The sequence below is a fragment of the Mercenaria mercenaria genome, chromosome 2 (genome assembly GCF_021730395.1).
Source record: "Mercenaria mercenaria strain notata chromosome 2, MADL_Memer_1, whole genome shotgun sequence".
NCBI classification, from domain to species: Eukaryota; Metazoa; Mollusca; class Bivalvia; order Venerida; family Veneridae; genus Mercenaria; species Mercenaria mercenaria.
This window is the reverse complement of record NC_069362.1, coordinates 17,833,852-17,861,758: the sequence shown is the minus strand read 5'-3', so window position 1 is coordinate 17,861,758 and position 27,907 is coordinate 17,833,852. Positions and strand designations below refer to the sequence as shown.

The 27,907-nt window shown below is 36.0% G+C and overlaps 2 protein-coding genes across 2 annotated transcripts in view; one reads left to right on the top strand and one right to left on the bottom strand.

The window, feature by feature from the left end:
• LOC123563399 (COP9 signalosome complex subunit 4-like) overlaps positions 1-1,174 on the bottom strand; it is a 30,487-nt gene extending 29,313 nt beyond the window's left edge. The window contains exon 1 of the mRNA XM_053531232.1: positions 1,073-1,174. Within this exon, the coding sequence (XP_053387207.1) occupies positions 1,073-1,143 (71 nt within the window). The 5' untranslated portion in view covers positions 1,144-1,174. The remainder of the gene's footprint in view (positions 1-1,072) is intronic.
• A 17,566-nt stretch (positions 1,175-18,740) lies between these two features.
• Positions 18,741-27,907, top strand: part of LOC123563398 (protein lin-54 homolog) — a 43,189-nt gene continuing 34,022 nt past the window's right edge. The window contains exons 1-3 of the mRNA XM_053531225.1: positions 18,741-18,886; positions 23,578-24,449; positions 26,224-26,398. Coding sequence (XP_053387200.1) covers positions 18,868-18,886; positions 23,578-24,449; positions 26,224-26,398 — 1,066 coding nt within the window. The 5' untranslated portion in view covers positions 18,741-18,867. The remainder of the gene's footprint in view (positions 18,887-23,577; positions 24,450-26,223; positions 26,399-27,907) is intronic.

Genomic DNA, 27,907 nt, shown 5'->3' with positions numbered 1-27,907 from the left:
TCATATTAAATATAAATATTTTTTCCTGAAGATAGACATGCACACGTAGAAATTTATTCTGAATAAAACCTTTAAATGATTTTCAAAAAATATCCATCACTTTCAATTTTATGTCTTGATTTTGCCTGCCACTTGAAATTTCTGCGCATATAAACTCTGGCGAAATCATCACCCGTATACGTTTTTCGTTTCAAAACCACCTTATATATAAATATTTTTACTTGAAAAAATGACATGCAAACTTATAAATATATTCTTAATAAAAACCTAAAAAGATTTAGAAAGAAAATTCATCACTTTAGATTTTATATCTTGATTTTGCCCGACACTTGAGATTTCCGCGCATGTAGAATCGGACGAAATCTAGACCCGTATTCGTTTTTTCGCTTCAAAAACACCTTAAATATAAATATATTTTCTTGAAAATTGGCATACACACGTAAAATTATATCTTTAATAAAAGCTTTAAACGATTTTTAAAAATATTCATTAGTTTAAATTTTATGTCTAGATTTTGCCTGCCACTTGAAATTTCTGTCCATATAAACTCTGGCGAAATCATCACCCGTATACGTTTTTCGTTTCAAAACCACCTTATATATAAATATTTTTTCTTGAAAATTGACATGCAAACTTATAAATATATTCTTAATAAAAACCTAAAAAGATTTAGAAAGAAAATTCATCACTTTAGATTTTATATCTTGATTTTGCCTGACACTTGAGATTTCCGCGCATGTAGAATCGGGCGAAATCTAGACCCGTATACGTTTTTCGCTTCAAAACCACCCTAAATATAAATATTTTTTCTTGAAAATTGGCATGCAAACGTAGATTTACACTTTTAACAAAAGCTTAAAAGGATTTTTAAAAATATACATTAGTTTACATTTTATGTCTAGATTTCGCTAATTTGATTAGATTTCGCGAAATCTACTAGATTTCGCTATTCAGTCATACCCCTTTTTTTCTCTCTTTTTAAGAGGGATGTAATTCGATATGTTCAACGTAAGCAGCGGCTCAAAGAGGGAAACATTCTTTGTAAACGAAACACAGTAAAATTACTAATTACTTTTCAATGACATCCTTTGAATGAGACAAATTTGCAAGTTGTGCAAGTTGTTGTTTGACGTTCGCCGCCATTTTCAAGCGTTTGTACACCAAGATGTTTTGATACGGTTTACGTTGGAGGACTGTTGCATCAAGTTGCACACAATTACTACAGCAATTACAATGGGAGTCCTTAGAGCGCAGAAGACAGAACATCCGTCTTAGCCTCTTCCATAAAATACATTATGGGCTTGTTGACATAATACCTTTACAATATATGGATCCACTATTAAGAACATCCAGACATCACCATCAACTAGCATATCATATACCACACTCATCAGTTGACTACATAAAGTACTCATTTTTCCCTAGGACAATAGTTGAATGGAACTCACTGCCGGTGCACTTAGTCAGTGCTGACTCAAACGCTGTGTTTAAGTCGGGACTGACTGTGTTACCACACATCCCCTAGACAGTACATATATGCTTTTATCTTTTAACAGTACTAACTCTCTTGTTTCTTCACCATGTACATAGTAGATTATGCAATGTATAGGCTTTAAGGGCTTGAGTAGGTTTTTGCACTATTTTTTATCACATTGTCAATGTCCTCCTGGGTGGATTGAGTAGCTTGGGAGGCTTGATAATCTTTCACTTTACTAACCCCCACGCATGGCCATTATAGTCCAACAGGACTGCTTGCCATTATCAAAGATGATGATGATGATGAAGTTATCTCGCTAGCAAGACATTTCGACCCCAAGACATTTCAACCCCAAGAGACAATTCGACCCCAAGACATTTCAACCCCAACTCCTTGGACATTTCGACCCCATTCAATGATATGCCTGCAAACATCTAAAAATGCCGTCATTGTTATAATTAAGCTTTAATCTATAGATAATTGAGCAATTTCAAAATGTAATAACGCTTAATTACCAATTAAAATGTTAAAATACGGTTATTTTCGCGAAAATAAGATTTTTTTAATGAAAATGAGCCATATTTGTCTAAATTTCTTTATTTTCTAAAATTCTTTTTTAATTTCTTAAAGACTATATTAGTACCTGCCTTCATATGAAAAATGAGTCATTTTTATGTCACAATAACGAAATAATCATCATTTATATTTTTTTTATTAACGAAAATAACGGGATTTATGTATCAGCTGCGTTTATTACGTAAATAATTTATGAACAAATCGTTCCGATTATCTATCTTAGAATAACCTCCATATAACATATTTTCATACTTGGTGTTTATTTATATTTTCAAATCATCTTAAAGACTATTTTAGTACACGGCTATATTAAAAAGAAAAGATTTTTAAATCATCGGCCGATTTCGCTGATTTTATTTATGAAAATAACTTTAATAAAGTCACATCTATAATACCTCTTTATATATTTATTTATTTATTTAATATTTTCATTTGATTTTTTTTTTTTTTTTTTTTTTTTTTTTTTTTTTTTTTTTTTTTGGTGAAAGATATATGCATCTCATTTCTATGGGATTCAACCAAATATAAATAACGTGAACTTTTGATTGGATTATCACACCTTGATTAATTGTTTGTTGATATAGAGCACGTGTATATTTATCTGCAGTGCGCATTGCAATTAACAATCAATTAAGCGATTGTTGTGACATCGGATATTTATATACATGTGTCCACATTATCTTTAATTTTGGCGAAAATGTAAAGAAAAAAATAGGAAATTAAACAACATTGCTTATTTTCGTAAGCGATTTTGACGCACACATAAAGTATTTGCTTTACAGAATACAGAATATGATTTTTGTTATTTACAAACTGCTCTTTTCTATGAACGACATTCCTTCCAGTTGTAAAATATCAAACACGAAATCCCCGTTACTGCAAAATATAAGAATATGTGAGTACTGTTCTGTTAAAAACGGGGGAAAAATATCATATTTCATATCTGTAAGGAAAATGTGGCAGCATTATTACTTTTTTCTATATTAAATATTTTAGCAAATACACGTGATTTAAAGTATGATTTTAAAAGTATGATTTTAACAACTTCAAGCGATTTCGGTCACACATTAAACCGGAATCCACCTAAAAAACGGGATACACCGGAATACATTTTCCATAACCGGAATACACCTGTATTTTGTAAGTTAAAGGTAGTTTTGAAGGTTTTTTGAAATAATTCAATCATACATTGTATATATCATAAATGAAAAAAAGACGAAAGGAAAATAAAATACGTTCACGCAAAATGACTTTATACGAGATCGAAATTCGGCGACCGCGCGGGAAATTTCCATTACCGAAATACACCCTTATTTTATTATAAATGGTATTTTTGTAGAGTTTATTGCAGCAATCATTCGTGTATAATATAAATAATAAGTTTCAGAAGGATAAAAAAAATTCTTTAACGCAAAACGATTTTTATAAGAGATTGAAATTCGGCGACCACGCGGGAAATTGCCATAACCGAAATACACCCGTATTTCTTCAACAAATGGTATTTTTGAAGTGATTTATGACTGAATTCAAACATATGTATAATAATTTTTTCAAAAGGCAATTAAAATACTTTTGCGCGTTACTACATGATTGAAAATCGGCGTGCGCACTGGAAATTTGTGCATTCGAAATTTCCATGTCCTAAAATTCTCTAATGTACACAGGTATTTCTTTAATAAATCGTATTTTTAGGGTTTATGATAGAATTCAATCATATCTCTAATAAATAATTAATTTACAAAAGGAAAATAAAATGCGCAAAACGTTTTTATACGAAGCTGAAATTTGTTGAGCGCACGGGAAATTTGCGCACTCGTGGATGAACCACAATCGCCATAATTTTGTTAGCTTTTAAATTAAATAAAAGCTTATCATATTTTACTGCACTTACCTTGTTAGACATTATTTGTCACATGTCACTTGTGTGTGCTTACAAATATACCGATTAACTGATGTAATCAATAGGTGTGATAATCCAATCAAACTCTGTCAGGACTAATCAGAGGCATGTTTGTTACGCCGCATATATTCAAAGGACATTAATTGTGCTTTGGCAATAAATGCAGTAAACTTTTTTATATTTATATATAAATATGATATAATTCTTTTAAAAACTGATTTTTCATAATATATTTTCTTCTTAAATTATCAAATTAAACATGAAGAAATAATTCAATTAGTTCCAATAATAAACATACGGCCGGTCCTTTCCGGTCAGCGCGGTTTATTCACTGACATGTATTTTGTATATGATTCATTTAAAAATAGAATATTTATATAGATCTATATATTCATATTTTCTAAAATATGCAAAATGGAAGAAATATAAAATGAAAACATACAACTATTTCTGAGGGGTCGAAATGTCTTTGGGGTCGAATTGTCCAAGAAAATTAAATTTTGGGGTTGAAATGTCTTGGGGTCGAAATGTCTTGGGGTCGAAACGTCCAAGATTCGTTATCTCTACATTGCGCTGCCGGTCACGACTTGCTAGTTGCTATTTGCTAATTGCCGCTTACTAAAGGCAAAATTTTACATGCATACGGTTCAGAGTTGATCATAGCGTGTGATTATTTCAAATTGCTAGTTGCCACTTGCCAGTTGCTACATGCCATTTGCTACTATCTATCTATCTATCTTCCATAACCGTCGAACCCCTTGCGGGGACGTAGACGTTTTGCGCGTCAAAATCATAAAGAGAAAGAATATAGTGATAAAAATTTAGAGTGGAAGAAACTAAAAAAATAACTTTGGTGAAATAAAATGTTAAAACTTGAGTTAGCAGGATAACTAGGGCGAGACATGTTCAAGGCTGCAAACTGAGGCACTGAACTGCTCTAGGGTAGGGAGGTGGGCGACACTGGGGGAAGTTGGTTCCAATGGGAAACAGGCTGATTCGGATCGTGGCTGATTCGGACCGAATTTACTTGGCTTATTCGGCCCAAATTGTTTAAGTTTTCCTGACACTAATGTCATGAGTAAAAATAAAATTTATGAATATTAAGTTTAATGTCTGATGCAAAGAATAATTAAAGTCCTTATTTAAATGCATAAATGATGCATTTTAGTTTGTCCAATGGTACACAGTTCTCGGAAAATAAGAAAACTTGTAATAGTCAGTGGTTGCAGTAATTAACCTATAACTTAGGGAATGGCCATAGTGGACACATCGGGTCATTGGGGGTAAAGTAATCTACGATTGGGATAGCAACCAGATCATGAGAAGAGTGATAACCTAGAATCTATATGCCTTAAATCCAGTCGACGAAGGTTTAGGGAGTGTAGCATATCTGTTACACTAGAAGTACGGCTGTAGTCAGTCTTGGTCCAACGGGCGGCTCTCCTTTGGACGCTTTCAATTTGGTCTATCTGGGTTTGGGTGTGGGGCGACCATACCTCGGAGGCATATTCAAGCTTGGGTCGGACTAGAGTCTGGTAAGCAATGGTCTTAATGGATTGGGATTTGACCTTAATGTTTCTTCGTAAGAACCCTAGGGTTTGGTTAGCTTTTTTGGTTGACCTGTTTATGTGACTGTCCCATGATAGGTCATTTGAGATATCAACGCCTAGGTATTTAGCGGAGCTGACCGATTCAAGTTGGACTCCATGTAGGTAATACTGGGTAGGGATAGGATGTTTCCTTCTAGTGGCGTGGATCACTTGACACTTGGAGTGGTTGAACTCCATATCCCACTCCAACTCCCACTTTTCTAGAAGTTTTAGGTCATTTTGGAGAGTGACAGATTGGCCTGCAGATGACAATGTTAGATATATTGCCGTGTCATCTGCAAACAGACGGACTTTTGAACTGATGTTTTGTGGGAGGTCATTTATGTAAGCTAGGAAGAGCAGGGGACCAAGTACAGACCCCTGCGGGACACCTGATGATACTGGGATGGCATCAGAGGTAGTGCCATTTAGGACTACTGACTAGATCCTATTATCTAAGAAGCCTTTGACCCATCTTAGTGTGTTACCTCTGACTCCATATTCATGCATTTTAGTAGGACTTTCTCATGGCTAACCTTGTCGAAAGCCTTACTAAAATCTAGAAGTATAAAATCTACTTGTTTCTTTTTGTAGACTGAGGTGACCAGATCATTTACTAACATAACTGAGTAACACATGGCCTTTTTTCCCTAAATCAATGCTGTAGGTCATACAGAATACCATGAATGGTGAAGTGCTTAACAATTGATGAGGAAACAATGTGTTCAAGAACTTTGCATAGGACACATGTTAATGAAATTGGCCTATAATTTACCGGATTTGACCTATCACCTTTTTAAAAATGGGGGCAACATATGCGGATTTCCACTGGGGAGGAAGTGATCTTCCTCCAGGGATTTCTGGAATATGACCTCAAGGATGGGAGATAGTTCTACAGAGAGTGTTTTAAGTATTATAGGCTTGATTTTGTCAGGACCACTGGCCTTATGGGGGTTCAGGTTGCTGAGAAGTTTCTCAATACCATTTATACCTATCCTAGTATCTGGCATAGTAGGGACTGAATTTCCATCTGGGGTTAGTTTCATTATACTGAGCGAGGCGAGGTTTAGTGGTGATTTGGGGCTAAAAACAGACTGAAACTGTTTGTTCAGTACTGTTGCCTTAGCTTGATCATCCAGATGGAGTTTATTTTCATACTTAAGGGGAGGGATAGAGGAAGATTCCTGTCTCGAGTGTTTAATGAGCGAGTACAGTTTCTTAGTATTTGGTTTATTTGGGGAGTGAGGCATCAGTGTTATTCAGGTTTAGGATGTGCTCAAGATACTGGCTATAAGCCTCTTTGGCCTTTTTCCGCACTAAATGCTTTAAGTCTAGAAATTTCTTTCGATCAGAAGATGAGCTAGTTTTCTTAACCTTTTTAAAAGCTATGTTCCTCCTTCTGATTAGTTTCTTAATGTCCTGATTGAAATAGAGAAAAGTGGAAACTTCACAGGTCGCTCAACACGACAAAAACGAAAATGCTGCAGGTTCGGTTTGATTGAGCCTGTTCATGGACGGTAGTGGAAATGCATGCCATGGAAGGTGATCTCTTATAGTTGACTGTTTGGAAGGAATCCATTTTTCTGTAAGGTTGTTTAGGGTATTTGAGAAATTTTCCCATAACTCTTCTGTGTATAGTGTGGAGTATTTACCTTCATTGGTCATAACCTGGTGGTAGTCAATTAATGATTGTTTTATTTCCTGCCAGTTAGCTTTTTTATACAAGGGAATTGTTCGAGGCTTCTGGTAACATATCCTTGCGGATGTATTGACTTTTGTTTCTACTATATTATGATCACTGATGCCCGGTATGATGTTGACCTGATTTACTAGAGTTGGGTTTGTAGTAAGGAATAAGTCTAGAATATTATTTCCTCTAGTTGGTAAGTTGACCATTTGGGTTAGGTTTGAATCATTAAATGTTTCAATAACCTGACGGTAGAAGGTGGGGTGCTTACATTCTGGGGATGGGCTGCTGGTGTCCCGGTCCATTTTTGGGAAGTTAAGATCCCCAGCCACCCAGACATTTGAAAACTTTTTATTGACCTTTTCAACTACAACAGCTACTTGCTACTTGCCAATATACTTTTATGTAACTGTAGTTTTATCGCTCTTAGTTAAAATATATGCTAACTATGATTGTACTCTATCGTACAATGATAATGAGAGATGAGAACATATTCGTTGTTAGGGGGTATACCGGTTGCTGTCTGTCTGTCTGTCTGTCCATAGACACAATCTTGTGCGCACCAACTCTCATCCCCTTGACACAATTTAATGAAACTTCACACAAGTGATCAGTAATAACAGAAGTTGTGAATGGTGCGTGTTAGCATTTTTCAGAAATAAAAATTGCAGAGTTACGGGACTTTGATTTTTGTTACTATACTATATACATAGAGTCTGCATATGCAATCTTGTACGCGCCTCCCCTCCTGAAGCTGTGCTCACAATTTAATGAAACATCAGTAGTAACCTCAGGAAAAAAATTCTGCATAGTTATGGGATTTTGTTTTTATGTAATGCGGGTAGGGACATGCTAGTTGCTAATTGCAGGTTGCTAGTTGCCACTTGCCACTTGCCAGTTGCCACTTGCTAATTACCACGTGTCGTGACAAATGCGAGGGTATACATATAAACTTTACCAAATTCGCAAGTAGCAACTGGCAAGTAGCAACTAGCAACTGACAACTGGCATGGCGTGGCCGGCATTCCTACGGATTTTCAAACAAATATCTTAAACAGTTAAAACAGTGGCAGAGTTTGCACATAGAAAATGTAATCCTGGTGCGACATGCTTTATGCTAATTGCTTTTTGCTACTTGCATTTCATATTTTGCTGTCTGTATTTAACTTTTTGAGTTTTGCTTTCTTCGACGGTCGTGTTTAAGGCACAGAACCGGCTGCTAAAATTCAATATGTGCTTGATTTTTTATTTTTAGAAACTGCTTTAAACGTTATTGTAAACATGGTAATATAATTGTATGTATTAGTTCTTTTTTAGATAATAAACACAATTAATCTAACTGACGAACACGACCTTATTAATGTGGCAATTTAGGAAAAGATTTCAGTCAGACTGAAACACAATAAACAAAAAGAAAAACCATAAACTCAAAATGCATATAGCAAAGAGCAAAAACGCAAGAAACAAAGAACAAAACGCAAGAAACAAAGAGCAAAATGCAAGAAACAATAGCAAAACGCAATTAGCATGTCGCTAAAAATTCAAATAACAAGAATGGCAAACTGTTACTTGTAGAGTGACAAATAGTATCTGGCTGGCTAGGGAACTTGTCGAAGATAATATGCCAATAAACATTCTGACTAAGTTTGGTGACCATTGAATAAAAACTGCTTAAGTTATTAAGTGGATAATGTCATTTTTCGCAGTTTTTAGGAATTCAATGGCCATAACTCAAAATTGACAGTGAGTATCCGGCTGGCGATCGGACTTGTCTGAAATATAATGTCCATAAATATCGTGACCAAATTTAGAGAACATTTGATAAGAACTGCTGAAGTTAGATAGCAGACACTGTCAATCTGCACAATTTTGAGTAATTTGGACCAAACCTTCAAAAAGACTTGCGTGGAGGATGCAACTGGTTATCATACTTAGCCGAGAAATTGTACTCCTAACCTTGTGACCGAGTTTAATGAACATTGGATAAGAACTGCTCAAGTTAGAGAGCTGACACTGTCAATTTACTCAATTTTGAGTACTCATTTTTGAGTAATATAACTCCAGAGTCACTAGGAAAATCCAGCTAGTTATCGAGCTTAGCTAAGACATTATGCCTATAAACATTGTGGTCAAGTTAGTGGACATTACATAAGAACTTCTCAAGTTAGAGAGGGGACAACTTTAGTGGACGCCCGCCGCATGTGTTCCAATAAAATATATACGTCCTGTTTCACGGGCGTATAAAAAAATAGATAGCAAAAGACATGTCGCACATGATTTCCATAAAATACAATTGAATCCACTGTCTCAGTTTAAAACCTCATTGATTTCATATTTTAAAAACCCATGTAGGAGTTTTTATCGCTTTTAGTAGATGTGTATGTAATTGCTTAAAAAACGCAATATAGCGAAGCATATAGCAAATGTCAAAAAGAAAAGCGCAAAACGCAATAAGCAAATAACGGAACCCAAATAGCAAAACGCATGTCGCACCGAGATTCCATAGAAAATGACTACTCAGCTACTATAACAATATGAAGTAGTCCAAACTGGTGTTGGTAGGCAATTCTATTGTGTTACCCATTGTAAGAAATCTGAAATGGCCCTAACGTATAGTCAAATAACCTTAAAATTGGGAGATGACATTTAATATGCGATTTATTTCATTAGATATGTCAGATAGCAAATAATAGTAATTCTATAAAGGATTATCGATATCTAGACTGGCGTTTTACAAGATTTCTTCAAACACTTCTACTCGTTTAATTTTAAATTCTTGAATGGTATTTATAGACCAAAGACCCACTGACATCTATTATACTTACTATACCCTAAACTGACGTATTCAGTCAGTTATTTGAATATATATCAAATTCAACAGAAAAAAAATGTAATGCTTGATTTTCAGACAAGTTTTATGATTGGAAACATCACAGATTTAACAGCATATGTTTCAATGAATCTATACCTTTTGCCGCAAATCAGTAACAGCATTTTACGTGTTCGATGTTGTTGATAAGACATGGTATAATGAGTCATATACGGATGTAGGAAATATATTATAGCTAGATCACGTCCATAGTGAAATTCCAAATAGTAGTTATGTTTCATTGAGTGAATGTCTACACGTGCGTTAATGCTCATCGTCAGTTTTCATGAGAGTAGTTTCAGATGGTGTTGTTAAAAAGCTACATTAGTTTTCTTATTTTATTATTAAAATCTCAGTGTATCATTATTTTTAGTAAGATGTTGTATTATACTAATTGACTATATATGGTTTTTGTATCATTGAAATAATATGTACTGAAAGAATGTCTCAAGATTAATAAAATGCTTATATGAATTAAAGAAGGGATTGGATTAGTATAAAATGACCAGTGGCTCTAGCCTATGATGTTCAAGGAAGAGAGTTGCCTATTCATTTATATCAATATGAAAGCAGTACAAAATCTAAGAGATGCAGAGCTCCGCTATTTAAAGAAATAATAGCTGGTTCTAAAATTAAAATGTAGTATGTCCTCTCCCTAAATGAATCGCTGTTAGCAAAATCTGACTATCTTTCTTTTCAAAGTGCCTCACACGCCTCACGAACAGGGTACGCATCGGCGTTCGCGAGGATAATATATATATAAACAGAAAGACAATTCTTTCGGCAACAGTGAGAAGTTGTTAAAATTTTATAGAATAAGAAAGAGTAAAATCATTATAAAAACAGTTGCAATAAATTAACAACTGAGCCGTGGCACTGCCTTCGTAAAGGACTCAGTGTCAAACAGTGTAAAACTAGGGGGTAACCTGTTTCATAGTACTGTTGTGTGTTTTATTTGTACAATGTGTTAAAAAGTTTATAAAAGAGGACACGATGCGAAAATCGCGAAGCACAGTGCATGTTTGGTGATTCACGTCTCTACAGTTAATCGCTACTATTTCCTATTTGATGGTTCGATGACTAACAAAGTGCAAGACTTCTTGATGCTTTTCTCCTAAATCCTACATAAAACGGACGGAGGAAGTGGAATTTTGTCTTGCAGCTTTCTTAGTCGTGCCCTTAATAGTTAGGCTCTTGGTGCTCTGTCTTCAGACAAGTTGTTGAGTACATTGGTGTAATTATACCTTAGATTTACCATAATTTCATATTTTACTTAATATGATCTGGTATTTTTTTCACTAATGTTAGAGCCCTTCTCAGCGGGGAATAATTTTATTTACATTGTGTTGTTGTACATTGGTGTAATTATCTCTTAGATTTACCATAATTTCATGTTTTACTTAATATGATCTGGTATTTTTTCACTAATGTTAGAGCCCTTCTCAAGTGCGAGTTTGGCATGCCATAAACGCGTTTAACGCGCCCCCTTAACCCCCACCCCAGTTTCCTTTGTATATGTTACTGACCGATCCAAGGCGGTGCCCTTATTTTCAACTTGTTTTCTGTCGGTCTTTTACTTTATGTTGCGTATATTGCATCTCTTGTTTGTTGTTAGCGTTTCTTTCCACTTAAAATTTCTCCTCACGCCCCTTATCGTCGCGCTCCATCCCATCCTTTCCCCTTGCATTTGCGCTCCCTTGCTTTCGCATCCCCTCCCCTTTTACTATGAGTAAGTTATCGTGCCCAACTTAATTTTGGCTGCCGGAATCCTAAGGCGGTGCCCGATTTTTGTTTTTTTTCCTGCTTATGTATGTGCGTCTGTGTGTCTTGGGCGGTGCCCTACAGTGTTGTTATATCTTACTTGTCTGTTTATCTATGTAAGCTAGTTGTGTGTGTGCGTGTGCGTGTGCGTGCGTGAGTAGTGTGCGTGCAGGCGTGTGTGTGTGTGTAACTTTTATACACGAGTGTCTGCGCAGGTTTACGTTGTAGGGTAACTGTGATTGAGGAACGTAGCATTCCCTTTTGAATATTCATTCTTGTTCCTCTTTCCCCTTTATCCCCCACCCACCCTACCTCTTCCTCTCCTTTTTCTATATTTTGCATAAAATTAATATGTACTTACTGGATTTTTGAAGCTACCCGTCTATGTTATTTTCCGTTACAGATTCTTTTTGCCGTGTGCCTACTTTGCAAATGCGTGGCGCTGAGGCTGTGTTTGTGGTGCTCTGTGCTTCCGAGAAATCTACTCTTACCTATTATCTTTTGTGGAGGGATGAGTGTGAGGAGTACTTGAAGTAGTCAGAACTGACATGGTCTTGACGTACATTAGAGGATGTGTTATTCATCTGACATGCCTAAACACAAATTTTTCCTTCCTCTTATTAACTTTTATATCGTCCCACGTTATATGGTCAATTTTGCTAGTATATTTAATGACTTTGCGCACGACATGTCTATATGTTAAATTTCAGCCCTAATATTGTAATTATTTAAATATATTTATAAATACAGTTACATCAATACTATAGTATGTAACTAAAATAATCTTAAGAAAACAATTAAACGATAAAGCAAAACACTATATAACTATTTTCTATTAAGATTCGCAGATTACATTTTAAAACATGGTTTATGAAAACAAAACAAAAAAGAAAACTGTTTTGAGGATATGGACCCTGTCTGGGATCCAGCCCGTCTTTAAATGTGAAAAAAAGATTAAAATGGATTAAGCAAACAGACTTGAACGGAAGATGCATGCCTCAGCATTTTCACATCTCTATATATTACGTAATGAGACGTCCTTCTATTGCAATGGAAACGATTCAATTATTGCTTTCAGGACACTATTGTTTGATCCACCAAAACACAATATCTGGGGTTTTCGTGAATTTTGACTTCACTTTGCAAAATCCAGATATGAACATTAACGGGGAAGAGTAGACTACATGGAAACATTGAGCACAACAAACACAGTCAGAGCCACATATTGTAAAGTAGGTCAACCATAAATAGAAACAGAACAAGGAAAGATATACCAGATATACCCTTCGTCAAGTACATTATAACTATATGATATTATATGAAACTTTCTTGTGTGCACTGATAGGAAACCCTTAAGGCAGTCAATAATAAAATCTGTAAAATGATCCTTTGGAAGCAAAGAATGCAACCAAGAAGAATAATAGCAGATTCGGTTTGATTGAGTCTGTTCATGAGAGGTAATGAAATGTGCAACACCTCTCACGCCCCCTAGCACCGGCTTAAGCGGAACTTTATTATACATATGTTGAATGGACTCCATAATCCAAAAAGACAAGAAAATATAACAACACTGAATCAAAGTACGGGGAGACTTTTTACAGGCGCCACACGGCACTTAAAGATTGCTGTTGTGATCTGTAAAATGATCCTTTGGAAGCATAGAATGCAATCAAACAGAATAATAGCAGACTCGGTTTGATTGAGTCTGTTCACGAGAGGTAATGAGATGCGCAACTCCTCCAACGCACCCTATCATCGACTTAAGCGGAACTCTATTACACAAATATTGAATTGACTCCATGATCTGAAAGGACCAGAAAATATAACGACGCTGAATCCAAGTACGGTGAGACTTTTTACAGCCGTCACACGGCAATTAAAGATTGCTGTTGTGATACTTACTAGTATTAAAATCTGTAAAAAAGATCCCTTGGAAGTAAAGAATACAGCCAAGCAGAATAATAGCAGACTCTGATTGACTGAGTCTGTTCATGAGAGGTAATGAAATGTGCAACACCTAGCTTGATATAAAGAACTGTTACCAGGGAGAATGTTAAATTACAGTTCTCTTACATGTTATTTTAGTAAAGCTTTACTAGTAGCATTGTTAAATATAATAGCATGTGAACCAGTGACGAAGATAATCCCTCTCTTTTATTTACGTCAGATTTCCGACAAAAATGGTATAATTTGCATACATACAAAGATTTACGACAAGAGAGATTACTTTAATACTTTAATTCTAGTATTGTAAGATTGAGATGTATTATTTAATAATTATTTTATGTGATATGAATTCGGTTTCCAGGACATGCAGTAATTTTGAGGATTCCATTGATCGTAATTTAAATATTACAAATGAACTTGTTGAAGAGGGCTAAAATTATTGTAAACTGCGTATATTTCATTACCGTAATTCAGTTTTAGTCTAGATCTAAAAATTAAATAGAAATTTAAAAATAAATTCTTCCGGGAGAAGGTATATCAAAACTTGATTTTAATGGGGATGCTATACATACTTCGTTAGTTTTGTGCAATTTTCGAACTGTATTCGGTGAAATTATAAAATGTTTCATTCGAAGATGTTATCATCCGACTTTTTTCAGACACTTAATTTGCATGTTTGGTTTTCATCCCTTTCACAACAGGATCCTACGCTGTCCTCTTTGGCTTGGTTCTTAAAGTCAACCAGGACTGAACGATTTTGATATCTGTCCTCTGACATGTTCTCAAATCAATGTATCTTCTACCTGTCCCGTTAGACACAACCAAAAGGAAAAGTATCGCCTAATATTGTTCAATAAAACAACGGACAGATATTAAAAAAAAATTAGTAAATAAGTAAATTTCGTCTTCAACTGACATTGGGGTCGCCATTTTGAAGTCTTGATTATTTAGGAGCGTATTGGTCAAAGTGATACATGATCGTAACGCGTTCATTGAGTAAGACCGGAAATGTTGACATTTGGATAATTTACGACAATTTTTACGACAAATTAAATGTGTACATATTTATATTTTTGAAAATTTTATCAACCGTCTCCGTTCTGATGTTACATGGTAAAATTTAATGGGTGAATTACGACGTGAATGCTACAAAACATATTTGCAAGGCAGTGGCTAGGGTTACGGTACCGTAATCCTAGCCTCCGATTCTAGGATTACGGAAGTTCCGTATTTCTAGACAACCCTACGAGAATAGGCTAGGATTACGGAAGTATTTAAGAGGAATCAAATATGTATGTTAGGGCATGCATAAATGATGTTGTTAACTTATTTGTTTCACTTAAAATAGCGATTTTTCATGTCTGCCCTTTTATTACGTGTTATCGATCCGCCATTTTGGGTTAGTAAAATATAGATGAACAATTATTTATGCACTGTTGATGAATGATGATGAATGATTATGAATGATAAAAGTTAAAATCTTCTTAATGAAAATAGTAATGTTTCAATGTTTACATAATTGTCCAACTATATCCGGGCCACATCACGAGGAGGTGCTCAGTTCATGGCCCATTTCTTTTTCTTTTCAATTTCCATAAAAAATAATCGTTTTTCTTTTGTTGTTTTTTAAAAATATTGTTGTAATTTTGTTTTTGTTTAGAGTACGTTATTATTACATAGTCATGATTTTGCATTTTTCTTCTTTCATTTTTAATTGTTCTTCTCTACTTTTTTTCTTTTCTCTTTCTTCTTTTACTAACCCAAAATGGCAGATCGATAACACGAAATAATACGACAGGCATAAAAAGTCGCTATTAAGTTTAAAACATCATTTATGCATGTCCTAATATATATATATATTTGATTCCTCTTAAATACTTCCGTAATCCTAGCCTATTCTCACAGGGTTGTCTAGAAATACGGAACTTCCGTAATCCTAGAATCGGAGGCTAGGATTACGGTAACGTAACCCTAGCCACTGCCTATTTGCAATATGACGTCATCGGCGTAAATGACAGCATTTCTGCGGTCTGCTATTTATATTTTGTATCAAAATTACACGATACAGCTGAAGCGCACTGATATTTTTTATTGTATTCAAACTGAAAAGTCCTTTATTCACCTGCCTACTGAACTGCATGTTTTTTCTCTGACAAATAGTTGGAAATATGTAAAAAAATGAAACAAGTATATATATATCCAACAGGGAAAGCCACGTTCCAAAAACGCAGCCTCCCCATGCGCTAACTCAGCACGCGGACGCACACGCGACCAACAAACACACTCTCACTCAAAGCAAACACACCAACACACACTCTCACACAAAGCAAAAGCACTAGGACAAAACAAACAAATACTGGAACACAGTGGGGCACCACCTTGAAACGGTCAGTGGCAAAACCAAAACTGGGGTGCTTAAACGGGTTTATGGTGCACCTAACCTCGCTCTTACACCCATCATGTTCCAAATTCACAGGCCAGCGTAAATAAAAGTTATCCCCGCCACACAAAACCCTAACATACGCAATGGCAACAGAAGGCATGTTATGTAAAACACAAATATACTTTTGTATAATTATATAAAAAGCAATCCTTATGAACCTAAAACGCATGTACTCAATGCCTCTGCAGAAGACAGAGTAACAAGGGAAACGAGTGTAAGTAATACACATGTCTTAGCAGTATCAAAAAATCAAATGTTTTCTTTTTAAGGGAGAATACTATAAGAGATTGACAGTTGTATGGACGCGATTTAACTACATTTTAGACCTCTGATATCAGAAAAAAGAAGTCGGGATCTTGATACTTGATATCAAGAAATGATATCAGGAAATCACTTATTCTGTACGAACTCGCTCGTTGACTTGGCATGTAAGTAGCTGGTGATGAGATGATATGCAGAGCGCAGGCCTGTATGTCAAAAGCTATGGTCACAGATTTAACTGATCAGATCTGTCCGTCGTATTTCGTGTCTGAAGCATAATTCAAGAACCATTTAAAGTATTGACTTTAAACTTAGCATATATGTATGTGGCAATGAAACAATGTGCAGAGCACATAAACCAGGCCATCAAAGGTCAATGTAACGGATTTCTGTAAGTACTATGAATTAATTTCGAGTGTAATACTAATGAAATAATAGTATCATTGTACCACATTGGGTGCAAAATTTTACAGGGAGAATTAAATTACTGTCAGACTAAGACTAGAAATACCGTTCTGATGGTCTCTTTCGACTAACTTAGATGTAAGATCATTTATTTATTTTTCGTTTTGCTTGCCTCATTTATTTCCTTCCTCGACTCCACTGGTAATTACTTAAAATAACTAAGTTGTAATATGTTTTAGTTACCCTATTTCTCTACAAAAGCATGTATTACGTACAATCTAAACAATCTATATCTAAATAAAATACTTATTTCTTGATATCAAAAATTGTGTGTCTATTTTTTAAAGGACATCGCTTAATCAGTTTCTAGCAGGTATGAGTGTGTTGCATGTTTCATTAACTTACATGAATGACTAAATCGAACTGAGTCTATTACCATTTTGTTTTCGTACGTACTTATCAGGACATTTGCTGTTCGGTCCACCAGATCCATAACAGGTTTTTCATGAATTGCAGCTTTTTAATCCCCCGGCACGAGTGGTGGGGGTTATAGGAAAGGTCTCCGTCCGTCCTTCCGTCCGTCCTCCCGTCTGTCCGTCCGTAACACTTTCGTGTCCGGTCCATATCTCCTACACCTCTTGAAGGATTTTCATGAAACTTGGGTCAAATGATCACCTCATCAAGACGATGTGCAGAACTCATGAGTCAGTCATGTTGGCTCAAGGTCAAGGTCACAACTCAATGTCAAATGTTTTAGCCTTCCATTTCGTGTCCATCTGTATCTCCTAAACCCTTGAAGGAATTTTATAAAACTTGGGTCAAATGATCATCTCATCAAGACGATGTAAAGACTCATGAGTCAGCCATGCCGGCTCAAAGTCAAGGTCACAACTTAGGGTTAAAGGTTTGAGCTTTCCATTTTGTGTCCGCTCTGTATCTCCTAAACCCCTTAAAGGATTTCATGAAACCTGGGTCAAATGATCACCTCATCAAGACGATGTGCAGAACTCACGTGTCAGCCATGTTGGCTAAAGGTCAAATGTCGGAGCCTTCCATTTTCTGTCCGCTCTGTATCTCCTAAAACCCTTGAAGGATTTTCATGAAACCTAGGTCAAATGATCACCTCATCAAGACGATATGCAGAACCCATTAGTTAGCCATGCCGACTCTAGGTCAAGGTCACAAAAGTTTGAGCCTTCCATTTTGTGTCCACTCTGTATCTCCTAAACCCATTGAAGGATTTTCATTAAACTTGGGTCAAATGATCACCTCATCAAGATGATGTGCAGAATTAATAAGTCAGTCATGTCAGTTCAAGGTCAAGGTCAAAGTCACAGCTCAAGTTCAAAGGTTTACTCTTTCACTATCCATAACAGTGGCGGGGGATTTAGCTGTTTTTCAGATTGCTTTGTTATATTTAATTGTATGGGCTTTCCGCGTCAATTATTTTCATAATTACTTAATTGCTTTAAACGATGTAACCATTTGGAGGGAGCCTCAGCATAAGATTTATTTATACCAGAATAAAAAAAAATCTGTTACAAGCGATGCACATGCAGTTTCTGTTGAAAATATTAACAGTATGGCTAATGGTTTCAACCGAAAACAATGAACCCTCTCGCTACGGGGCAAGCTTAATCAATACCGAGTAATTTCATACGGATGCCGTACCATAAGCGTTAAAAAAAAAGCGCCTAGCAATCTTGATCACAGAAGTAAATCTATTTTCATATTTTAATTGGGCAGTTTCTAGAGGAATTAATTTGTAGTAGAAAATACTGTTTTCTATTATTATCTAATCAGCCGAAATCTAATGTGTTAATATAAAACAAACCGTATGATTTTGATTTCAAAATATTTTTAGTAAAATCAAAACATTAGCTCCGCTGCAAATTAATGTTGTTGCATTATGGGATGGTAATGGTGGGCGCGTGATTTTGAACAAACACAGAATGCCTGCACAAGATTTAGGTAGATTTTCTCCCAATCAAACCATCCATTTAAGGAAATCGCCCCGGGACCTAAAAATATAATGTCTTAGCTTCACAATCATCAATCATTTGCGCATATATTTTGATCCATGAATTTGTTATTTAGTTTTTAGCAAAGGTGGTGTGAGCAAAAATGTCGATTTTGACACGACGGAAGGGCGATTATCGCAAATTGAAGAATTACAGTATTAATCAAACCACGGACATAAATTTAACGGAACCACTTTGACAAAATTCAACTATGATTCGTTTACATCTTTCGATTGCTTTGAAGATGTTGTCATTTTTCTTACGACAAATTTCTGGTATCAGTGACGTTTTGAATTTCCCTGAAGTTTGCGAGGCTCAAGTGGCGCGATATTCAAGAATGTGACATTGCATGCATTAATTTGAAGCAGATGTATGTATCTGTGTATGGTTGTAACCAGTTGGTTAGTGACAAAATAATGTCATTTAGAGAAAAAATGGATAAAATTTGTTCTACATAACATAAGTAAATATTTCTTCCACTCTCAGGGGTTCCAGTGGGGGTCTTTGATATTAGTTTTGACTTCCTAATTAAACTTCAGACCTTATTTTGTATTTTCTGATTTGTCACATCCATTAAACAGCTTCATACTATAATAACCACACAGACTCAAAAGAAAACATGATGTAATGAGAAGTTTGTAGCACACATTTAGATAAATTTTAAGTGTCAACTGGTATCAACATTTTCGATATTTAAGAATTTATTGTAATTATAGATATCAGATTTTTTAAAACAGTCATACATATGATAAGTTCAGAATCCTAAAACTGCAATTTACTATTTTTCAGCTGGAGTTGTAGCCTCAAAACTGGAGGTTTTTACCGACAGAAATTAAGTGCGCAAAAGCAAAATTTAGAGACAAATCCAGAATTTTATGTTATTTTTTTATTATACGCCTGAAGGTAGTGCCTTCCAAGGACGTATTGTAGAGACTGTACCATAGCTCTTCGCATTCTTTGATTTTTCAAACTAAAGTGATTTTTACAAGTGCACCGGTTACGATAAAAATGTAAACAACGGACTCTGTCTATGAAACTTTGAAATGAATGAATGACAGTCGATCTTAGTCATAATACTGATTGACAGTGAATGCTAATGACTCCATGTGTTGCAGAAAGGTATTTAGTTTGTAACTGTAATTTCCCATTAATTGAAATTCTCTCAAAACTGGTAAAATAATTACTTATATTTGGACAAATCTTATCGTCTTTGCCGTTCGGCAGCTGCAAAAAGGGCAAATATAAAATATTCAGTGTAAGTAATATTTCACTGGTACTGCCAGTTATTAAGTTCATACTCTGAACAACACGTCAGAGAAATTTGGGCAGATTTGACCAATTATGACGTTTGCAGCATTAGATTATATTTTTTCTTTACACAAAAAATGCCGTTAGGAAACAAAGCGAATACGCCGATAATCCGGAGTTCACCGATTAACGTTCCATTTCACGCAATGTAATCCAGCAATTAAACTACATAGCTATTAGCTACTGCTGTTATAGGGAAGTGGTAGAGTGTCTGCCTTAGGTGTGAGAGGTCCTGGGTTCGAGTCCCAGTTAGAGCTTAACTATTTAGATTCTGCTAAAGCATAGTTTTTCTGTTAATAGACTGTTCCAGATGTTCTAAATTTTTAGCACACAGTATCATGGATCAGTATTTAGCAATCAAGATCAAAGTTGAATGATAAATCAAATGCACCCAATTAGAAAATATTGACTATATTATGTCCCTTTGATGTTTATGCTCTCCATGTTCAAGAAGAGTTACATGTCCTTGATCACAAAATTTTCGTTATCATGAAAATATTAAATGCTCATAACTCCGCACTTCTGGTTAAAATATTGTCTATATTTCTGTTTTTGAGAAATATATGGACATTTGTCTTCATTTCAAAGCTTTTTAACTTCAAACCTATGATTTGAAAAACTTAGGTACTATCTCTACGTATTGTAATGCTGGTGTCTGTCTGTCAGTTAGCAATCTCGTGGTCGCTCTGTAACTCTTGAAGTATTTCGAAGAAACTCGACACAAATGTTCACCACATCGAGATGACATGCAGAGCGCATGTTTTGGATGGCTCGCTTCAAGGTCAGGGTCACACTTAGGGATCAAAGGTCATATGACTTTGTTTCATGTTCATGTCTGAACTGCTTGAATGATTTTAAAGAAACTTGGCACAAATGTTCACCACATTGAGATGACCTGCAGAGCTCATACCTTCTTGCGTATATTGCTCCACATTGCTGTGCTCTTGTTATACTTTGTTAAATATTAAGGATAAAATAGGATAGTGGAACCAATAACCAACACAATAAAATTAATTCTACAGTTTTATTGTATCAGAGCGACATTTCAGCTCGCAAGTCTTCTTCAGGGTGACCGGTCTTTTAAATAATTATATACACTAAAAGAATACAATATACTATTTTAACAACTTTTAACAAGTAGCATATTATTTATATATCTTATGTTCTCTAATTCATTGTATATATGTCTGTTCATTATTATTATTATTATTATATCTGTTTATTAATGTCTTACCAAACATCTTGAAGAAATGAAGTTGATTTACACCGTAATTGCACAAAGTGACATTTCACAAGTCAAGCTGAAAGCAGACAATAAATGTGTAAAAATATCGGGTCACCTTCTGTAACTAAAAGATATTGTTACATGGTATTAAAAAATTAAACATCCATTTTATCCAGTGCCTAGGGAAGGATTTTGAAAAAATATATATCCCACTGACTGCTAAATGCACACATGTATAATCACTTACTTGTCATCAAAAGTCAATGAGCTTTGTTCCAAATGAAATTTATTTATTTTGTTGGGTTTAACGTCGTACCGACACAATTATAGGTCATATGATGACTTTCCAGCTTTGATGGTGGAGGAAGACCACAGGTGCCCCTTTGTGCATTATTTCATCACAAGCGGGTACCTGGGTAGAACCACCAGCCTTCCGTAAGCCAGCTGAAAGGCTTCCCCACATGAAGAATTCAACGCCCCGAGTGAGGCTCGAACCCACATCGATTATTTGAAGTCAGCAACGTTAACCACCCGGCCACAGAGGCCCCCTCCAAATGAAAGACAATTTGTTGTTTATCATGTGGTGCACAGAGCTTATAGCTTCATTGGAAATAACACAAAGGGTGTTCTTACTTTAATCTTTCATATGAAGGTACACTTCTAGCAGGTGTAACATCGTTTATGAAAGCTGTATGTACAAAATTTAAAGTTGGTGTAGTATTTTTACAAACGCCTGTCAGGGCTTTTCATCCTTATGTAATGGAGGCTGATATTTGACCACTTCCCAATTGAAAACAAGGTGTGTTTTTTTGTGCCCCCCCATGAGTGGTGGGGGCATATAGTTTGCTCTTGTCCGTCCTTCTGTCCGTCCGAGAATGTTGTCGCGCCTAGCTCCAAAAGCATTTGACATAGAGTCACAAAACTTTACAGGAATGTTGGTCAGCATGTGTAGTTGTGCACCTTGGGTTTCGCGTCCAGATTCATTCAGTTGTGTAGGAGTTATGGCCCCTGACTTTTTAAAAATTGGTCATTTTAGTGTTGTGTCGCGCATAGCTACAAAAGTATTTGACGAAGAGTCACAAAACTTTACAGGAATGTTGGTCAGCATGTGTAGTTGTGCACCTGGGGTTTCGAGTCTGGATTCATTCAGTCGTGTAGGAGTTATGGCCCCTGACTTAGTGAAAAATTGGTCATTTTAATGTTGTGTCGTGCGTAGCTCCAAAAGTATTTGACCTAGAGTCACCAAAGTTTACAGGAATGTTGGTCAGCATGTGCAGTTGTGCACCTGGGGTTTCGCGTCCGGATTCATTCAGTATTGTAGGAGTTATGGCCCCTGACCTAGGAAAAAATTGTCATTTTAATATTTTGTCGTGCGTAGCTCCAAAAATATTTTACCTACAGTCATTATTTTACTACAAAAGATCAGACATTTTGTCCAGACTTACTCAAAAAAGAAAAATTGTGAAACATGAATGTTAAAATGTTCTTGACCTAGAATCATAAAACATAAGAGGATTGTTTTATAGCCTGTGAAGTGTTCTCTTTAGGATTTTACTCAGCTTGGCCAGAGTTTTGGCCAACTAAGTGAAAAATACACATACGGTTCTTAAAAGTTTGTGTTGCAAACATCTTAAAAATTGTTTAACCTGGGTCATTAAACCATGTTATAGTGGCAGGAGGGGGGCACCTGTGTCCTATGGACACACATCTAGTTTTTTCTGAGACACTACCTGAAGCCCACTCAGGTCTCATACACATTTTAAGTCATATGTTGCTCTCTGTTGATTTTGGACCTGTAACAGTTACATTTACACATGTATGCACGTTCCTGAGAATTTTAATTAAATATTTATTAGTGAATGATGCAAGAAATTTTTAATGTTCATACATCCCATACATGGTTGCAATATTCTGCCAAAATATTTATCTGAAAATAATTTTGTGAACTTCTGCATTAATTGTTGTTTTCTTATGCTTTCTCAGTTTGGACCTTCTGATTGGTTGGTCTTTATTTAGTCTAATTTTAGACTGTATTAATCTTGACAGAGTCATTATACATATTATTTCACACAAAAATTTCACCAAAGATCTTATGACATGCATTTCAGGCATTAAAGATGACAAAGTTCGAGTGATAGCCATAGACTCAGTTACTGGACAAGTTATAAACAGTAGTGTTCAGTATACACAGTCAGACAGTTCTTCAACTGGTGATTCTGTAGACGGAAGTCTGCCTATAGAGACACTGACATCAAGTGGGAAGGAATATAACACATTTCAGTCTTTAACACTGGATAACAGTGAGGGGACGGCCATCTTAAATGATGGCAATGTTTATGCATCGGCTGGATTTTCCAGTGCAAATAATTCAGTGTCAGCCTTAGGTGATAATACAGGGAATTTATCTTTTCTTGCACAAGCTGGGAGCCAGTTTTCATCTGGTGGAGCTGTGACAGTACCTCAAGTGATAATTGTTGATTCAAAGGATGGGTCAAGTCTGCTAGGCAAAAGACCTGGTGAAAGCTTATCTCAGAACTCACTTGTTAATAAAATAATCATTACAAAAAATACCAACACTAGTCAGTCTCAGGCAGTTCCCTTGCAGGTACAGACACTTCCTGTTTCTCAAGCAACTGGTACCCAGCCAGGGACAAGTGACTCATTGCAGGAACCAAAGACTCCAACAAAAACTATCACAATCTCTCAACAAGGGATAATCTCTCCAGCTAAAGGGATTACTATGGCCCAGGTGGCTGGCACTCCACCGAAATTACCAATTAATAAACTGCCAATCTCACCCGCAAAAACTCCAACCAAAATAACAATGATACCAGTGTCAGTGGCTGGTAGGTCACCACAGAGAATAGCCCCAGCAGGAATGGGACATACATTATTAAGCAATTCAAACACATCAAGTGTGCAAGCAACTATTACAATGTCTCCATCTAAAGTGATGAAACAGCCAGGAACAGTTCATGTGGTAAGAATGTTTATAGTATAATTATTTTCTTGCCACTGTGTAAATGTTATATGAAATGAATTGCTATTTCTGTTGTTTTCGTTATGTCATGTAAAGTTAAACAGATATGTCTCAACACTGAATTAGATGTATTGGTTTGCAGAGGCCTTGAAAAGTCTTAAAATGATGTCACTGTCCTTGAATTTGATATAAACTAACTACAAATTCAGTACAAATGTATTGGAATAGTCTTTTTGCTTATAAAACATCATGTTCTGCACTTTTCACAAATATAGCCTTTTGAGATCTTGCAATCAACTGTACTAAAACACTATGATGTAAAAATACTTTAATTTATTTTTAAGAAATAATGTACAGAGAAGTTGGTTTTAATAAATGAAAACATAGCAAGGCAGTCCTGCAGTATAATTTCATGAGAATGTAATTGGGGCCATATAAAGCTGATTAAGTACTTTTGTTTAAATATATGGCTTCTGATTTATAATTTTGATATTCTAATATGCGTGTTATTAAGTAGTAAGTCAAATTGAGATGGTAGTACTATTCCTTGGTTGCGACAAGTAGGTTGACATTACTTCACAGTTAGCATGTAAAAGATGACTTGTCATAGAATTGGCATAAATGTTTGAAGTAATATTGATAAATATAACTATAGTATGGCCTGAGATTTTAATTTTCAGGACTGTTTCTTGATTGCTAGACAGTGCTGTTGGGAAGGTGTATTGCTAGACAGTGCTGTTGGGAAAGTGTATTGCTAGACAGACTCAGTGCTGTTGGGAAAGTGTATTGCTAGACAGACTCAGTGCTGGTGGGAAAGTGAATTGCTAGACAGTGCTGTTGGGAAAGTGTATTGCTAGACAGTGCTGTTGGGAAAGTGTATTGCTAGACAGCACTGTTATGAAAGTGTATTGCTAGACAGCTCTGTTGGGAAAGTGTACTGCTAGACAGCTCTTTTGGGAAAGTGTATTGCTAGACAGCACTTTTGGTAAAGTGTATTGCTGGACAGCACTGTTATGAAAGTGTATTGCTAGACAGCACTGTTATGAAAGTGTATTGCTAGACAGCACTGTTGGGAAAGTGTATTGCTAGACAGCGCTGTTGGGAAAGTGTATTGCTAGACAGCACTTTTGGGAAAGCGTATTGCAAAACAGCAGTGTTGGGAAAGTGTATTGCTAGACATCACTGTTGGGAAAGTGTATTGCTAGACAGCACTGTTATGAAAGTGTATTGCTAGACAGCACTGTTATGAAAGTGTATTGCTAGACAGCACTTTTCTGTTTTGAATTTTGCTCACTTCTTTCAAAAATAACATTGGGGCAGAAGTAAAACCTACCTACATTTCTTCCACAATATGTAATCTAAAGAATGAAGGCAAAATAGAGAATTTTTACCACATGTAACTCAGTATTTTTAAAGATGTGTAACTCTACCCCTTCTGTTTCAGAGGTAAATTCACTTTGAACAGCAAGAAATTGCTTATCAAATGAAATATTTTCCACTTTTGTACAATAAATCAACAATAAGTCTTGAAAGAAGTAAAACCTTACTTGAAAAAAAAAAGGGAAAAAAATTTGGTCCCAGTGTGGCTTGAACCTAAGCCCCACTGAAAATTGCAATCAAAGTAGGTTTATGGTAGAAATTGAATACTCTTCAAAAAGGAGGTACTCTATTATGGGCCAAATACCGTAAAACGTTTGTGTTAGCTGCTGCCATATTTTGATAATGATATGTCTTGTGTCAAGTTGCGTATTTGTGTTTGTTTTGATATATTTAGATACAGAAACCCCTCCAACCCTCATTAAGCAATGCAACTGTACTTACTGTGCCGAGAACGGGGACGTCTACCACCCAGGCTGTGAGACAAGTGTTGCCGGCCAATCTCCAGCAAATCCATGTACCAGGAAATAAGTTCCATTACATCAGACTGGCAAACCCTCCAAGTTCTACAGGTACATCTTTGCCTTTACCAGTATTCTAGAGTAATAATTAATATAATTCAGATTTTATACGCCCGAAGGGACGTATTATGTTATGATGCCGGTGTCCGTCCGTTAGCAATTACGTGTCCGCTCTGTAACTCTTGAACCCCTTCAAGGATTTCAAAGAAACTTTACACAAATATTCACCACACGGAGACGACGTGCAGAGCGCTTGTTTCGGATGACTAGCTTCAAGGTCAAGGTCACACTTAGGGGTCAAAGGTCATATGAGTGTGTTTCGTGTCCGCTCTAACTCCTGAACTGCTTGAAGGATTTCAAAGAAACTTGGCACAAATGTTCATCACACTGAGACGACGTGCATAGTGCTTGTTTTGGATGACTAGCTTCAAGGTCAAGGTCACACTTAGGAGTGAAAGGTCATATATGACTTTGCTGTGTCCGCTCTGTAACTCTTGAACTGCTTGAAGGATTTCAGAGAAACTTGGCACAAATGTTCACCACACTGAGGCGACATACAGAGCGCATGTTTTGGATGACTCGCTTCAAGGTCAAGATCACACTTAGGGGTCAAAGGTCATATATGACTTTGCTTTGTGTATATTGCTCTGCATTGCAGTGCTCTTGTTTTTATTTAGCAGATCCCTTTTTAGCTCACCTGTCACATAGTGACAAGGTGAGCTTTTGTGATCATGCAGCGTCCGTCGTCTGTGCGTAAACTTTTGCTTGTGACCACTCTAGAGGTTATGTTTTTTGTGGGATCTTTATGAAAGTTGGTCAGAATGTTCATCTTGATGATATCTAGGTCAAGTTCGAAACTGGGTCACGTGCCTTCAAAAACTAGGTCAGTAGGTCTAAAAATAGAAAAACCTTGTAACCTCTCTAGAGGCCATATATTTCACAAGATCTTCATGAAAATTGGTCAGAATGTTCACCTTGATGATATCTAGGCTAAGTTCGAAACTGGGTCACATGCCGTCAAAACTAGGTCAGTAGATCTAAAAATAGAAAAACCTTGTGACCTCTCTAGAGGCCATATATTTCACAAGATCTTCATGAAAATTGGTCGGAACGTTCACCTTGATGATATCTGGGTCAGGTTTGAAACTGGGTCACATGCCTTCAAAAACTAGGTCAGTAGGTCAAATAAAAGGAAAACCTTGTGACCTCTCTAAAGGCCATATTTTTCATGGGATCTGTATGAAAGTTGGACAGAATGTTCACCTTGATGATATCTAGGTCAAGTTTGAAAGTGGGTCATGTACCGTCAAAAACTAGGTCAGTAGGTCAAATAATAAAAAAACCATGTGACCTCTCTAGAGGCCATATTTTTCATGGGATCTGTATGAAAGTTGGTCTGAATGTTCATCTTGATGATATTTAGGTCAAGTTCGAAAGTGGGTCACGTGCCTTCAGAAACTAGGTCAGTAGGTCAAATAATAGAAAAACCTTGTGACCTCTCTAGAGGCCATATTTTTCATGGGATCTGTATGAAAGTTGGTCTGAATGTTCATCTTGATG